Below are 16,945 nucleotides of genomic sequence, written 5' to 3'. Positions count from 1 at the left end.
GATTGTGACTGGTGTCACAAAGTCTACAGAACTTCTCGAGAAAAGAGGTTATTGTAGTAACAAACCGGGTTATTTGTATTGTAAGAAATCACATTATTGTAGACCCATTGTGCAAATGTTCTTTAGTGTTATAAATCATATAAATAAACGTGGGTTATTATTGCCAAATTGTACGTTTTGAAGGTTTTTAGGAGAAAGCAATTTCCTTCCAAATATCTGACTGCCAGTTTCGTTTGTTTTTAACAGATCCAGCCCTATGAGAAGATAAAGGCCCGAGGACTGCCCGATAACATTGCTTCTGTCTTGAACAAGCTGGTGGTGGTGAAACTAAATGGCGGCTTGGGCACAAGCATGGGTTGTAAAGGCCCAAAAAGTCTTATCGGGGTGCGGAACGAGAACACCTTCTTGGATCTGACAGTTCAACAGATTGAGGTACCTTTTGACGGGCTTTTCTCTCTACGTTGGCGGAAGCAAGACGCACTGGGCTTCTCCCGTATGACCCTTTAAGAGAGATTCATGGTGGAGGCTTGCCAGAAGGGGGAGGAGAGGGAAAGGAGGTCTGGTCACAGTGCTGGTGGAGAGAATAGGCATGAAAGGGATGGAGCGATCGGCGATTGAACTCCATCCGCTCCGCACGTTAGCACAAGCGTAACTCAGCTTGTGCACACCGATCTGGACAGTAGCCATCGTGTCCAGAAACACAAGCAATGGAATTGTAGAGCTGGCCTGGCACGGCTGACTCCTGGGCTTGTTTCCGGCTCCTCCAGGTGCAAGTTTTAAGTTTAGCTTTTTAAAAGCTTTTTTTTTTTTAAAAGTGCATTAGAACAAAGCTCTTCACACCAGCTCCAAGTTCCTTGTTGAATTCAAAGTCTCACGCTGGAAGTGATTGCTGGCGTTTTCCTCGGAAGAAAGAAACGTAAAAGAAAAGAACAGCTGCTGGTGTTGAGAGAGGACGTTTCAGCTTCTGTTTTTAATGCAGAATATTCCCTTTACAGCAGATAATTAAGGTGGTCGTTAGAGTAGGAAATTGGGTGTGCCTGTTCCATAGCTTCTGGAACTCCAGCAATTTTTCCCTCTGTGGTGTTTGTTTGGAGTGAGTTTCCCAGGTTGTTAAGCAGTTCTATAGCAGACTTAGATTTATATCCAGCTAATGCAGTCCTGACCCTTTGGTCTTGTGGGCGCTTTCTGAAAAAGGTCATCGTGGAAGTCTCCGAGGCCACCAGAGGTTAATGATCCCAAAACCCTCCCCAGCAGACGAGGGCAATCTGATACAGAAAGCTTAAACCTCACCGAAGTGTATCTTTTTTTTTTTTTTTTTTCCTGCACCCTCTTATTTTTAGTGGAACTCTGTCATATTTTCTGATTTTTGCCTTCGCTGTGCGTGTGGAAATGCTCTTGGGTATTTCAGCTCCGTTCTCTAGATTCCCAAATAATTAACGTGCTGACAATTTCATTCATTCTGTCCTCTTGATGCTGTTGTCCATCTCGCAGCCTGCCACGGAGGCTCAGAGGGGCTTCCTGCGCGGAGAAGGTTTTGAAACGTCACCCTGACAGACTTGAATAATTTGAGGGCAAACATGCCTTTTGTAATCAACAGTAGCCTCAAATTTAACATAATCGTTTTGTGGTGTCGTGTTTTTCAAATTTTAAATCTCGCTGCAGATTTAAAAACAGAGATTAATTCACATTAATTAATGCAGGCCTTACCTTTACTACTCACAAGGATTTGTTTTCCTTCACCCGATTTATTATCCTTTGTGTCAGCATAAGCGCGTCTCTTTTATCTCATGCATTTATTATTTCCAGTCTGTTTTATCTAATTTCTTTCTCCCAAAATCTTAGGTGTCAGGAATTTCAGCTAATAATACATGCTGAATTTACCATTTCTTTCCCACCTCAGCATTTAAACAAATCCTACAACACCGATGTCCCTCTTGTTCTCATGAATTCCTTCAACACTGACGACGACACAAAGAAAATCTTGCAGAAATACAGTCACAGCCGTGTGAAGATATATACTTTTAATCAAAGCAGGTATCAAAAAACTTCTCCGCGTGGGGTAAAGGGAAAAACTAGCTTGTGTTTCTCCATATTCCAAATGGTGTGCGGGTTTTTAGTTTGAGATGCTGAGGTGGCAATAGTGTCTTCTGTACCCGTGTTTTGGGCCACTTCTTTGAAAGACTGAACCCTCTTTGAAAGATTTGAAGGGTGTTAAGCAGTGCTGAAGGCAATGCATTAATATTTGGGGGAGGGGAGGATGGGGACGCAATTTCTAAGAAATGTATGAAGAACGGTGTGCTGGATGCCGCCTGCTTGATCCCTGAATTTGCTTTTGGGGTATGTGGGCTGTGGAGGGGAGGCGGAACGCGCCTCCCTTACCACGAACGAACTCTGAAGTGGCTGGTGGCGTCGGAGGCGTGCTTGGCACGCTCTGAACCTGCTTGGCGGAGACAAGCTGGTTCACGGCACGGCCCGAGAACTGGGGCTTTAAGTCCTTGAATGAGAGATGTGCAGTCTGTCGCCTCTCAGTGATAGCTCGGTATTTGGATGGCTCTTTCGATTCAGACTCTAGAGAGCGGAGCTTCAAAAGCTGTATGAAAAACCCCATGTAGTTGCACCTCGACTGTTACATTTTGGTTTTCTTTATGCTTATCCGACGCTGGCGAGAGCTTACCAAAACCCACCGTCTTCCCAGGTATCCTAGAATTAACAAGGAGACTCTGCTGCCCATAGCCAAGGATGTGTCTTACTCAGGAGAGAATACGGAGTGCTGGTATCCCCCCGGCCACGGAGATATCTACGCCAGTTTCTATAACTCTGGTCTGCTGGACAACCTTATCGGAGAGGGGAAGGAATATATTTTTGTATCCAATATAGATAATTTGGGTGCCACTGTGGACCTTTACATTCTTAACCATCTTATGAACCCACCCAATGGAAAACGCTGTGAGTTTGTCATGGAAGTCACAAACAAAACCCGGGCGGATGTGAAGGTAAAGGGAGACGGTCGCGCGAGTCTGTCTGAGCGCTTGGCGTGGTGGTGAAAATCTCAGCCTCTTGTCTATGCATGAATTCAGACATACATTAAATCTTCTTCCAGCTATTTCAGGCACCATTTAACACATCAGCTGTGATCTAATTTGAGATGCACAAAATCGGCAAGTTTATGAAGTTCTAATTCACGGAACAAATTGGATTTAGGTGCTGGGCAGCAGCAGGCAAGGACAGCCTGGGCTCGACCGATTACTGAAAACACAAGGGATGGGCTGCAGGGTGCAAGTCGCAACCTCCGTACCTTCCCCACGCAGGGGAGAAGTTGTGGGGGGGAGACGGGAAAAGTAGAGCGCTGAGGGGTGGGATACCGCAGTTGTAGCATCTCTACCGACTGCAAACCGCCGAAGGCGCTCACCCAGCCGTCGAGGTGTGGTGTGGCCGCCAGGTCTGCTCCTGCCCTCACCCCTTGGCTTTGAACGAAGTCCAGGTTTGACAGCTTGTCTGATGTTTACGGCACGGATCAAATAGTTCTTGCGTGCGGTGATTTGTCACGGAACCGGACTTTGCCTCTATTCTTTGAAATAGGAGGATGGGGAGGAAACGTGGTTTTTCTCTGTATTCATTAGATATTAAGAAAGCTCTGACTTAGTCCTAGAAAACCACAGAAATGCACTGTAAAATACCCTCCTGGTTACTGAAGTACCACTTGTTTCTCCAGTAAGTGCCACAAATACAGAACTAATAGATATAATTTCGATTTTGCTCTGTAATCTGGCAAAATACTGCTGAAGGTGATTTTTGGCAACAGCAGCACTCGCAAAAGAGTCTCGACAACTTTCACGCAAAAAGAATTAACTGCCTTGGAGCGCTGAAACACGATCGTTTGACGGTTCTGACTGTACTTTAAACATACTCTATAATTAGTAACCTGGTAGCTGAACACAAGCAACGTGTTTTTCACTGAGGTTTGGCTTTAAATGCCAACAAAACTGCGTCTGTTCGGGGCGGGGGGTGGGGAAGGGAAAGTTTCTCTGGCATCTCGCAAACAGAACTTAAAACTTCTTCTTTGCCCCTCGCAGGGTGGCACGCTCACGCAGTACGAGAACAAGCTGAGGCTGGTGGAGATAGCTCAGGTCCCGAAAGCACACGTGGATGAATTCAAGTCCGTGTCAAAATTCAAAATATTCAATACCAACAATTTGTGGATTGCTCTGTCTGCCATCAAGAGGCTGCAAGAGAAAAACGCCATCGACATGGAGATCATTGTTAACCCAAAGGTAATCAGCCAGGAGGATTTTAGAGGAAATGGACTCAAAAGAAGGGTTCGTTTCTGGGTAACTAAAACGGGGAGCGCTGCCTTCAAAAAGGAGCCGGTCTGTCGGTAAACGCGGAGCTCGGAGTGAGGCTCATCTCTGGCTCGGAGAGTTGTTTTCTGCTCATCGTGTTCACACCAGTTTTTCTCTTCCAGACTCTGGATGGAGGCTTGAATGTTATCCAGCTGGAGACTGCAGTTGGTGCTGCTATTAAGAGTTTTGAGAACTCTCTGGGGATAAACGTACCTCGTAGCCGTTTTCTGCCCGTGAAGACCACGTCAGATCTCTTGCTTGTGATGTCTAATTTGTACAGCCTTAACGCCGGATCTCTAACGATGAGCGAGAAGCGTGAATTCCCAACAGTGCCTCTTGTCAAACTGGGAAGTTCTTTCACAAAGGTAAACTCCTAGAATTGTACTTTATTTCTTTGAATAAAAACCCAGTCTGTAGCAGTAAGCTAAAAGTGAGGTTTGCTTTATCTACCTCTGCCCATCTGGGCATTCCCTTTTGCTCTTCGTAAAGACCTGTTGGGTTTGTTAGAATATAAACTAATCAACGTGTGTGCGTAAGGTCGTGCTGCTCGACCCCGTCAGCTGAGGAAAGGGAAGGCAAATTGCAAATTTGGGGGGGGGGTGCTCTCTCGAGCTCGCCCAACTTTGGTGGGACACTGCCCTTAACTGTTTCTCATCGTTATCGCTGACAAAAATGACAGCAGCCCATTGCTTTCAAAGTAGCAACTTTTATATTTGTCAGGTGTAGAGTCCAGAAAGATCCCTGAAAGGAGTTTTCAGGATGCTCCCACACTTGCCTTAATCCGCAAACAGCTTTTTAAACTCTCTCTATTCTTTCCTCTTGCCCACAGGTTCAAGATTACCTGCGGAGGTTTGAAAGTATTCCAGATATGCTGGAACTGGATCATCTCACGGTTTCAGGTGATGTTACCTTTGGGAAGAACGTTTCATTAAAGGTGAGTGTGCAACTGGAATGCAATAAACGTGCCTCATCTCTGCTCCTTGGTAATGGAGCACTGCCTACGTCAGTGCGGTCACGCACAGCCCAGGGAAGCGCTCCCGGGACCTCACTGCAGAGCCCGAGACTGAACTCCTTGGGAAGGAGTGAAAGTGTTACCCTTATAGCTGCTGCTCCATGTAGTCCCAGCGAGAGCCGAGGTTTATCTTTGAACCCTGACAATGCCACAGGCCCCAAACATCTTTGTCCTGGATGTGTTCAAACATCTTTGTCCTGGAGCGCTACAGGGCACCTACCACCTCGCCTCCCAGGCTGGCTTTACAGCCACAGCCCCCTTCTCACCCATTTGGGGTTCCTGATTTGTCAGTAAATGGTGATAGTTTTTAGTATGCTGGTACTGACAGCGTTTCCCATATTGCTGCTTTAAAACCTTTCTTGGAGGGGGGAGAGGCAAAAAAAAAGTCTATGCAGAACAGTACACCTAAATGCGTCCGGGATCTGGGCTGTGTTACAGCTGGAACTGGTCCTCCAGCCAACGCTGCTCTCGCTCGGTCCAAGACAAAAGTTTCTAAAGCAGTCATTTTTGGGTTTTTTTGTTTTTTTTTTTTTTTTTGGTAAATGCAGGGAACAGTTATCATCATCGCAAATCATGGGGACAGAATTGACATCCCGGCTGGAGCGCTACTAGAGAACAAAATCGTATCTGGCAATCTTCGGATCCTGGACCACTGAGTCGGCGAAAGGGCACGGTCAGTTGTGTAGACGGCCGTGCTAACCCAGCCTCCTAACGGAAGAACCTTTTAAGCGTTAGAATTCTAAGTACACAGAGGGCCTATGCTTTGTCATCTCCACAGTACCCTGCAGTATTAATTTCAAATTAATTTCTCTTGCTTATCTTTTTAAGCAGACACACATAACGCAATGGATGTGCGTAAGTAATGCTTCAGTCCTTAAAGAGATTCTGTAACTCAGTTAATATAACCTTGAAGTGCAATACTGTTTGTCTTGAGGTAAGATGGACAGATCTTCTTTGATAAGAAGTTAAGAGGCTTGCCTCGAACATTTAGTAGTTTTGAATTGCTTGTAACTGCAAGAAATAAAGCTGTGAAGCAAATACGCGTGGGGACAACACGGTTTAGCTACTCACGTGGCTTTTTATGAAGTATAAAGCGGCAGGCACGGTTGAAAACCAAAAGTTTCACTACTGCTAAATGGGCTGTTAAAAACCCCTCCCTGTATTTCACGTGCTGACAACTCTCCCGACCTCGAGCCCTCTTCGGGCCCCCCTCCCCACAGCCCCTGAGCGGAGCGGCACCTCCCTCGGGGCGCTGGGGGAAGAAGGCTGTCAATACCTCCAGTTCTGTATCTGTGAGAGTGGGAAACGGTGGTGTTCCAAACTCGCCCAAAGAATCCAATACTTGAGAAAAATGCCTCAGTATCCACGTGCGGTGTTTGCTTTTTTTCACATCCCATTTAAGACTGGATCTGCTGTTAATATCCGAATCCTTCATCTGCCCTCTTTTTTTTTTTTTTTTTCCAATAAATGGATCATGTTGACTACACCCATGTTCATATTGTCACAGCCATGTATGTTAATTTATCTTCTCTTGAGTCATTTCTAAATTTGTACAGGAACGGAAAGCCCTGTCCCGATCACTATTGATTTCTTAATGTTTCTCTTGTATTTACATGCAGACAACTTTATTTTATAAGCTTAGTATAACACTGGTATGTATCATTAAAGAAGTTGGTCTTTAAAAACAGCTGTGATTTTATAGCTTTATTTTTGACTGACAATTAATGACATCTGTTACGCTAACAGAGAAGCATGCCTGGCCGCAGGAAAGCGCAGGCGCACGCGCAGACGGCATCGTCGCGGGGTCAGGCACTCGGACTGCGGTGCAGTAAAGAGGTGGGAGGTGAAATACACAGGCACTTTTACGTAGCACTGGCATGGTCCAGTCTTAAAAGGTAGTATTAAAAACAACACAACCCTCTCTGATAAATTATTGTCGGTTGCACCCTCCTTACTGGTGCACAACCTTTTTAGAAGCAGCCTAAAAAACTTTTAAAATTCTTCCTGCCCTGTTTTCTGTGGCCTTTTTGTCTCTGAAGGGGTGGAGCGCTTGGCAAAGTCCCCAGTGGCTCTGTGTCCTTGGCCGGCGGCGGGGGGGGCAGCTGCCGGAAACCAGCCCCACACCTGCCCCTTTCTCCTACCTTGCGCCCACTGTCGCGTCGTCACCGCTAACGAGGATGGTTTCAAGACTCCTTCCTGACAATTGGCTGGAAAAATCCTTCTCTTCAGATGGCAGTTTAGAGCCCAGCTGGGAGAAAGCCCCCTGAAAAAGGACTGCTCCCTAACAAATCTCAACCCTATATGCAAGCAATCAAAAGACATTTATTTATATAAAGTTCTGTAAAAAAATAGATTTTCTAACAGCATCATTTCATAGAGAAAAAAAAAAACATTTTCTACAGCGTTCCAACTGTAAGATTTTTTTTTTTATATTGTACCATCATTAAATAAGGTGGGACACCATGTGAATTTCATCATTGCACTAGAAGAAATGCAAAGCATTTTTTTTTTCTTTTCTTTTTTTTTAATATAAAGATATACAGAGCATTCTAGACAACTACAGCTGTGTTACAGCTATGTGTTCTTTTGGATTTGGTCCAAAGAAACCTGAGTCTGTCATTAGAGAGAATGGAAAAAAAAAACCAAAAAACCAAAAAAAAACAAAACCCAAAAACAAAACAACCCCAAAAAAACCACCTCATTGCACAGACAGCCGATCGCTTGTTTCTTGCTGGGGGACGCTGAAAAGCTCGTTCCCTGCAGCTCCCTCCAACTCCAGTTTCCCCGACTCTCCATAGCGCCCTTTTCTTGGACTCCGGTCTTAAGTATTCACCTCACAGTCATCACCGCTGCTTCGAAGAAAGTCCGGTCTGTTGTCAGAGCCAAGTGACTGCTCCCAGTGGATCATCACCTCTTCTGCTCCCAGATTTCAGCCATGTTTAGGTCTAAGTTGTTAAGGCCTTTCAGAGCTTGAAGGTTTCCAGTGTAAAAAGCTACGTCTGAAGTCACCAGGCTGCAGAGAAACACAGGACGAGGTTAGAACCTGAAGGGATCGCGTCGGATTGGGATATTCAGGAACACAACCAGGCTTTGTCTGGGGTGTGGGCGCACAATTACAACAATTCCCCTTCAAACGCTGTGCCCGGATGAGATGTTTGAAATCTCAGATTGAAACTCAGTGCTACGGCGGCCGTCTTATTTTACGGGCGTGACAGTAACGTGATCGCTGCCAGGTGTAAAACTAGTTCTAGGGAGGGGAGATGGAGCGACAAGTTCAGAACACTCAGGAGGAATTGGGCATCTAAAACTTCTATTCCCTTGCCATAATCCCAGGCTTACTCTTGATTTAACCCCCCAATTCTGTTGCAACTTAGAATATAAATTATTGCAACATTAGTGTCTGCAGTCTGGAAGGTTCATGTAAAAGCAACAACGTTGCTGTTTGTTTGCTAACATTTATAGAGAGTTAAAATCCCTCCTATGTTATTGAAACTTATCAGGGGATGATAGAAACACGTTTCCAGTTAGAAAGGAGCAAGATAGAGGCGTAAAAGTTGTATTTTCATAGTGAAAAATTAAGCAGGATTCACACACCTGGATTTTTTTACTATTATTACAGAAAAAAAAAAGCAGTTTAAAATAGGAGGAGGGTGAGAAAAGCATGTTAAAAACTAGGTCAGTGAGGACTGCTGGAACAGCAGCAAGTCAAATCCAGCGTTTGATGTTTCCCTTCCCAAAAGACCCGTAAAAGAAGCAAACTTGGGGCATCCCTGTTCCCAGCGGCAACCGAGAGACCCTCCTGGCAGCGAGGACGATGCTGCCGGGACATGCGCCACCAGGAACCCCTGCCCCGACCCTCCCACCAAGAAGGGATCCGTTCACACCATCCAACGGAACCGAACAGAGGGTGGCACGGCACGGCACGGCACGGCACGGCAGGCTGTGTGGGGTTGCACTAGAAACCACAGTGTGAAACGCTCCCGAACGCACTGTGGGTGATCTCAGGTGGGCTGTAGCTCCGAGCCGGCGAGCTCACTGCCCTACAAATCCCTTAGGAAGTACCAACTGGGTGCTGTCTTGGGAATACAACCGCTAGTACAGCAAACCGGTTCAGATCATCCTTGTACTCCGTGAAAGAGTTTCAGAAGCTCGAGCAGGACAAGTAAGAATTAACCCGACGGGAACAAAACTCTCCCTCATTCCGGCAACACGTGAAACATTTTATAAACTTCCTTCTCTGGCTTCTTCAACCTAAGACGATTCTTTCTTGCACGTGGGTAGGTCGACTGAATTTCACCCCTCCTGCACTGCAAATAAATATCCCCAGCTCATTAAGAACGATTCTAAAACCCACCATTTCAGGAGACAATCCGACTTAAAATGGGATTCAGCCTGCCAGAGGGCTGACCGCTTCCCGGGGAGGTGTGGGATTCCGGGCGCAGCCGCTCCGGAGAGGGACCACTGACCTGTTTGGGTGACGGAGGGTCGGGCTGGGGCAGGAGAGGGGAAAAGCTCTGTCAGCATAATCCCCGTTTCGAACCTAATTCTGCTGTAAGAGCCATTTCTGCACAGGAGCTGCCCATGGCACAGATGAAATGCCGCTTTTTTTCCTATTTTTTCCTTTGCTGGCGCCGTGAGTCATCGCCCATGTTTCAAAACTGCTTCATGAATCACGCAGTTCTTGCGAATTAAACTGCTGCTACTGCTGTGACACAACAGGAGAAAAAGCGACCCGCAACCCGAGGAAACCTCCAGCAGGTTTCCAGTAGGACAACGCCCAACTCCCAACCTATTAACCAGCCGACTGCATTCCTTAGTTCCATAGTAACTTACTACGGAAAGGCACAGGTCACGTCCTTTCCTGTAAGAAAGCTCCAAACGGGACACAGTGGAACACGGAGCGTGGCTGCATTCGGCAATCGCAACTTTCTTGCGGCAGACAAAGCCTGCTCATGTAAATTAAGCGGTAAACCCCCCCCCCCCCAAAATGCCCCAACGTACCCGTTCAGAGGTCCTCCGTCATTGACCACGTTGAGGTGGGCCAGCTGCCTCTTCAGGTGAAGTTTGTAGCTTGCGTTAATTCTTAAAAACAACATCTGTGAAAAAAAAAAAGGACCCCACAGAACCAGAGTAAGGGACCATCCCCGTGCTTGCATCGCTGCCTACAGAGAGGGAACGCATCGCAAACGCCATAAATCACTAACCTTCGGGGTTGTTCTTACAATTCATGTGACTTTTTTCTCCTGCCAGTCCTTCCGCCCCCTAATCTTTCTGGCCACATCCAATAGATAACATACAGGACAAGGCACAGCCTAATTTCTTTCTTAGGTGTCGCGCTTAGAGGACACATTCTTTGTAACATGAATTTTTCTTCCCTATTGCCTGGAGCATCTAGCAACTTTGTATTAAGGTTAGAAGATAACAAAATAAAATAAAATCTCTTTCCAGTACTATAAGCAAAGCCTTTTTTCCAAGAGAAAGTGTGAAAAACGGTTTGAAGGGACCATTTAATTTAGCGCAAAAGAGGAAACTACAACTTAGTGTGTATTCACTGACTGCATCGGTCCTTCCCGTCCTTTGATTTACAACTCTGCAGTAACATAACTGCAGCAAAAATACCGAAAAAGCACAGCTGGTACAATTTTGCTGCGTAATACATTTAGGGACCTTCAGAAGCCACAATGTTTGAGCAGCATTACAGAAGAATTCCCTAAAAGCACTGTAGTCGAGCCCCAAAGTGTTGCCATTTGCGTAGGATTTCAGCACTAATTCCTGAATTGAAGATTCACCTCTCTTAGACGTTAAAACGCAGCTCAAAACGCTGGAATCGGTCGGTCCCCTTCGCGTATCGCAGCGCTCTCCCTGCACATCCGAACACTTGAGTTCAGACCGAGCTGTCTGCGTGACTGCTGCCGACCCCTTTAAATGCGCGGGTTTCACAAAGACTCAAAAAAGAATTCCCCCTCCCGCCCCCCGCAGATAAAGCGGAACTCTCTCTCGTTACCGAGTTCGTGCGCATTTACAAGGGCGGTGTTAAATGAATCTCAAAAATACCACTCACCTGCGTTTGCTCCTCCGGCAGGAGATCGTATATAGCTTCGTGCATCTTTGCCATTTGCTTGCAGATATTCCTGAAGCACGCTGAAGGAACAGGAGCTTTCACTTCATACTGGAAAGAATAAAACCATAACCAGTTATTCCTTTCTACCGCTTGAAAACGGTTGATAGAGGAGCGTTTCCCACAGCCTGCGGAAGCCCCGCGTCGCGAATCAGGGTTCGTTTAGCAAATCACAAATTCAAACGGGCGCTGGGCGCGATCCGATTCCACCAAGGACTCGCATCGCACAATCTTTTAGCGCTTCTTTGCTGTGTCAGCAAGCAGCAACGGTCAAAGCGGCGTGAAATCTGAGGGTTTCCCAACTTCAGCTCTTCAACTGCGTTAGTTTGAACTGCTTCTCTTTGCTCCTTACTTTCTGCTGCGGAGAGAACCACCGCCGCACACCTCGTGGCCTGCTGGGTGGCCCTCTCCTGCAGATTTCTGCACGTCAATGACAGACGAGCAATTCTACCCCTGATAAATCACAGAATCATAGAATGCCTTAGGTTGGAAGGGACCTTGAAGACCACCTAGTTCCAACCCCCCTGCCCTGGGCAGGGACACCTCCCACCAGCCCAGGTTGCTCCAAGCCCCGTCCAACCTGGCCTTGAACACCTCCAGGGATGGGGCAGCCACAGCTTCTCGGGGCAACCTGCCCCAGGGGCTCACCACCCTCAAGGTGAAAAATTTCTTCCTAATATCTAATCTAAATCTCCCCTCTTCCAGTTTGAAGCCATTCCCCCTTGTCCTATCACTCCATGCCCTTCTAAAAAGTCCTTCTCCAGCTCTCCTGGAGCCCCTGTAGGTACTGGAAGGCCACAATAAGGTCTCCTCGGAGCCTTCTCCTCCAGGCTGAACAACCCCAACTTTCTCAGCCCCTCAGGAAAGAAAACCACTTCTCTAAGATCATAGACATCCAAATTTCTGAAACGACAAGGAAAGGAAAGTATAAAGCTCCTGAAAACTCTATAGTGGCCATAAAAAAAAAAAACAACCAACCCAAAACCAAAAAAAACCAAACAACCCCCCCAAAACAAAACAAAAAAAAAAAACCAACCACGAAAACGTTGCAGAAATACCTTGGGAAACAAAGTAGAAAACATCTCTTCTCCCAGTGACTGAAATCCAAGAAACAAGACACTGGAAACCATCAGATGGCAAGAGATTTGCTACAAAGGGAACGAAACTCTTAACGTCCCCACCCTGGATAGGGAACATCCGAGTGGGATTTTGGAAGCAGGAGCAGCGAAGCCGGCTCTACAGCTCCTGCGGGAGACGTTGTGCTGGCACCAGCCGGGGTTAAACACCGGCAGGTCGTCTTTGGTAGGGCGATACTTCCCCACGGCGCCTTGCACAATTCCCTGGATGAGCTGAGTCATTACAACTCAATGATTTACAGATTTACAACCAACGTGGGAGCGGATGCTCTCTTGGACTAGCCCGGATTGTGAAAGAGAACAAAGCTTGAGTGCGAGAAGGGGAAAAAATTTTTAAAAAAAAAAAAAAAAAGAAATTGGGGAGTTTTGAGAATGTCTTTATGGAAAAGCCAAACAGATGACCTCACTTTGACAGGAGAAGTAGCAGAAAAAAATAACGCTTACTGCTCCAGGAGCGCTGCACGGGACAACCGCACAGAGGCGGTGCCTCAAGACACGAGAGTTGGGCAAGAAACGATTTACGATTTACCCGCGTGTTGTAAAGCCAACGGGAACTGGTGAGCTGCAGCCGTAGCTCTTGCGTGACTACAGCCAAATCAAACCCTTCAGCATGAAACGGGGCCGGGACGGGGCGGGGGGAAGCAACAGCACCAGAAAGAAACATGAGCTCCAGTCCTGCGAGGTCCCGGCCAGTTTTATCTCCAGCTGAGGTCAACAGCGCGTAATACCGCGAGGGATCAGACAAAAAATTTTCCGCTCTTCTGTCCAAACAGTCACAAGACAGTGAGCTCCAAGAGGAGCTAAGAACTCACACCGGATTTTTTCCGTGAACATCTAACCCCCTTTTTAAAAACCTACACCTTTTTCGCTTGTTAATTATAGTTAAATATCCCCGCTCCTGTTTTATCTCCGTGCCAACTGAGAGACGCTGGGGAACTGTCCGCGCTGCCGCGGAACGCCTCGCTGAGCGCAGGGACCTCATCGCTGCCGCAGCGCGTGAAGACGGCTCCCGTTGCGCGGAGCTCCCAGAGGGAAGCAGAGCCTAGAAAGGCAAAAGTCACTTGCCCACCTAACCCGAGTGCCAGGCCAACGTCCCACCCACCGGACCAAACTCTTTGCCTCTGACAAAGCGGGTTTGTAGACCGTGCGGTGTTTGGTTTTTAAACACCGCTACGAAACTCGCTTGCTCATTCAGATTTCCACACTTTAAAGCAGGTGACCACAACATTCGGACTCGCACAAAAATCAAAGAACACGCTGACACGGTTGCGCCGGCATGCCCGTTTGCGAATTTCCTGGTTTCACCCTTCTTCGCAGCCTTTCGGCGCCAACGTTTCATTACTGCAGGAAGGCGATGAGCCAAATTAAGTTGGGAATGGAGGCAAAGCAACCAGGCGGGTCTCTTTTTCTCCTCTACCCTGCGGGTTGCATTCCCGTGAGCCGGGCGCTCTCACTCAAGCCTTTAAGAGCTCTAAAGGACAAGGAATATTCTCAGTTTATATCTCGTGCCAGCTCACAAGGGGAGGACGGGCCGTAAAGAGGGCAGGACGGGAAGGGAGAACCATCAAAAAACATCAACTGGGTTGTTGTGGGGTAACTTGTTTAGTATCAATAACCTAAACTCTTTTATTTTCAAGAGGTAAAGTGACCAAAAAGCCATGTTACTGCACAGAACAGGTATTTTTAGAGGGGGTGGAAGCCCCAAAAAGCAGCAGACCACTATTTGGCTCTTTAGAAAAGGGCACAAACATGTTTTTAAAAGCATAAACATAACAGGGGGCGGGGAAGGCTATTTTAAATGCTTTTGGTTCCCCTCCCCCCAAGTTTTCATGATGCTATTTGATAGTCCAAAGAAACACATGCGAAGAAAACAATAAAATAATAGAAAGAGCGCGGAAGACAGCAATGCTGCCCGATAGAGCTGCCTCGCCGCAGCTCGTCCCCAACCTCCGCTCCACCAGAGAGACGCTGTGTTTCTCCTGAGCTCCTAACAAGGAAGAGGGTGGCCCAGGCCCATCAATCAAACCTCGTCACTGAAGAATTAATTCCCTTCTCTCACAGAACAGCTTCTGGTTTTTCACGTTTTTAAAAAGAGCGTTAGACCCAAAGCAAAACACTAAGCTTTAAAAGCTTTATCTATGGGTTCTGCGGCCCCGGGAGGTCCCATCTTGGGGCAGTCTCTGTCACTGTATTCCGCCTTGAGGTGAGACAGACTGAGTAGATCCAGCCCAGGACCAACCTGTTCCACTGACGGGTGTTCAACACCCCCAAAAAACCACTGAGAGCGCTTCACGGGACAGCTATTAACGCTGCTACACAGTGGGAACTGCTAAGGGCAGACCTCTCTTCTAGGTCTAGGACTAGACCTAGTCCCCAGACCTACAGCCCAAGAGATGGGCTGGTCCTTCCCCTCCAAAAACTCTTCCTCCTTTCCTCCTCAGTAGGTTTTGGTGGGTTTTTTGGGTTTTTTTTTGCTGTTTCCTCAGCTGCAGGAAATTACACACTCCCCACTTCCAAAGAGGCACCATCGGGAAGAGCAGGGAACGGGCAAGACAAGAGCTGTCGGTGGATAAAACCGCTGAGGGTGGGAGAGCACTTCAGTTTCTACACACCAGAGCATCTGCACCAGCCCAAAGCGTTTCTCTTACCGCTGACGGAGTAAACGAACCTTTTTTTTTTTTGGCGGGGGTGAAGGCAAAGGACACCCAGGTGGCAAACGTTAAGGCAAAACACACTCACGAGTACAGCACAGAGCTTTGTGTTTATACAGTTTAAAGAAGTTCAAACAAATCCTGATTAGGAAAGTTGAAGACTCCATTTGAAACGGAGAGTGCACAGAATGAGCCCTCCAATCGCAATTAAGAGAGTGTACAATTATTTCCATAAATCATTACCTTGGATAACAGTTTGTCAAATAAGCTATCCATTATGGCAACGAGCTTTGCTGAAATTTCGGCTATGTGGTCGTGATAATCCTGTAATGGAAGAAAGCAGGTTTTATTTACTATCTAATAGCACTCGTATTCTTCAGTTGAAAAGCAGAACTTTGCGTTTAATTAGGAAACGCCAAAAGAATTACCTTCGTAATGTGGTCAAAATGCCTGAGCATGCTAAACTGCTTCGGCTGCAGTCGAGCTTCAAAATGAGCCCTGATAATGGGAATGTAGTGTACGATTAGCTGTAGGCAACGTGAAGAAAGGGCTGTAAATCCAGAAGCGAGAGAGGGAGAGAAAAAAGAACGTCGTTATTACGTGGGAAGAGTCATCTTCTATCTCCTTTCACACAAGCAGATCTAACACAATTTAACATTTATTTTTTTTAAAAAAAAAAACAAACCAAACCAAAACAGGAGGTGAGAATTTGTCTCCACTGGGAAGCCCCACCCAGCAGAGACGCCAGACTGGGACCTGGCTATTCACACCCAGCTTCCATAAGATACGGGGTAAGGGACGAATTTTACGAGAGGCTTTATGTGTCTCCTTGACATTTTGAGCCCTGAGCACACGCAGACATCGGAGAGATCTCAAAAGATCTGACTCATCAGCTACCTAACCTCGGCAGCCGCGTTTTCGAGGCATCAGTATTTCTCCTGCAGGAGGTGGAGATAAACACCCTGTCCCGCCAGTGCCGAGCTGCCCAGAGCCTGCAGTGCCGGCAGGATTCCCAAACCCGAGTTTCTCTCGTGTTCAAAAGGGCCTGAGCCGGCAGCAGGACACGCACGGTGGTGCCAGCGTGGTCACCGCACCGGCTAAGCCTTCTGGAGCAAAGACCCAAGCCAGCTTTTCTCTGCTCCAACGCTACGGCCCTTCGGGGGGAAACCTCTCAACCCATCCTCAAGCCATTCCCTCTTTAAAAGCAATTCCTTCTTTTTTTTTTTTTTTTTTTTTTTTTTAAAAGGGATTCCCTTCTTTTTTTTTTTTTTTAAAAAGGGAAAGACAGACTGGTAATCGGGACACCCTGAAACACGGGAACTGCAAGTTCAAACATCTGCTTCAACCCATCAACCAAAGGCTCTTCATTTTAGGAGATAGTTTAAAACTGGGGGGGTCTCGAATAGCGCATTAAGACATTTCTGGAGCACGGAACTGGGCTTTTCGGAGCAGCGAAAGCAGTCCAGACGGGGAACCTGAGGCTGGCAATTCAGCTAATCAGCTGCACAATGAAAATTCGGAAGCCCAAGTCATAGTTTGGATTCAGCACACAGACAGAGAGCCCTAAGTTACCTGACCGCGCCGGGACATTCGGCCACATAAAAGCCTAATTATTCGATTCAGAGCCACCCACAGAAATGGTTTCGCCCATTACTGACGTGCGGTTATAACCCGCAGGAGCTGCGTGT

General features: G+C 47.0%; 2 protein-coding genes across 3 annotated transcripts in view; one reads left to right on the top strand and one right to left on the bottom strand.

The window, feature by feature from the left end:
* UGP2 (UDP-glucose pyrophosphorylase 2) overlaps positions 1-7,038 on the top strand; it is a 20,385-nt gene extending 13,347 nt beyond the window's left edge. The window contains exons 3-9 of the mRNA XM_009885004.1: positions 247-432; positions 1,901-2,034; positions 2,696-2,993; positions 4,074-4,271; positions 4,463-4,705; positions 5,170-5,274; positions 5,901-7,038. Of these exons, the coding sequence (XP_009883306.1) occupies positions 247-432; positions 1,901-2,034; positions 2,696-2,993; positions 4,074-4,271; positions 4,463-4,705; positions 5,170-5,274; positions 5,901-6,008 (1,272 nt within the window). The 3' untranslated portion in view covers positions 6,009-7,038. The remainder of the gene's footprint in view (positions 1-246; positions 433-1,900; positions 2,035-2,695; positions 2,994-4,073; positions 4,272-4,462; positions 4,706-5,169; positions 5,275-5,900) is intronic.
* A 1,122-nt stretch (positions 7,039-8,160) lies between these two features.
* VPS54 (vacuolar protein sorting 54 homolog (S. cerevisiae)) overlaps positions 8,161-16,945 on the bottom strand; it is a 42,024-nt gene continuing 33,239 nt past the window's right edge. For both annotated transcript variants that reach the window (XM_009884984.1, XM_009884992.1), the window contains exons 18-22: positions 15,686-15,807; positions 15,501-15,581; positions 11,414-11,521; positions 10,354-10,448; positions 8,161-8,365 (exon numbers count right to left, since the gene is read on the bottom strand). In XM_009884984.1, the coding sequence (XP_009883286.1) occupies positions 8,260-8,365; positions 10,354-10,448; positions 11,414-11,521; positions 15,501-15,581; positions 15,686-15,807 (512 nt within the window). In that variant the 3' untranslated portion in view covers positions 8,161-8,259. The remainder of the gene's footprint in view (positions 8,366-10,353; positions 10,449-11,413; positions 11,522-15,500; positions 15,582-15,685; positions 15,808-16,945) is intronic.

This window comes from Charadrius vociferus, unplaced genomic scaffold (genome assembly GCF_000708025.1).
Source record: "Charadrius vociferus isolate BGI_N301 unplaced genomic scaffold, ASM70802v2 scaffold740, whole genome shotgun sequence".
Lineage (NCBI taxonomy): Eukaryota > Metazoa > Chordata > Aves > Charadriiformes > Charadriidae > Charadrius > Charadrius vociferus.
This window is presented reverse-complemented; position numbering and strand designations above follow the sequence as displayed.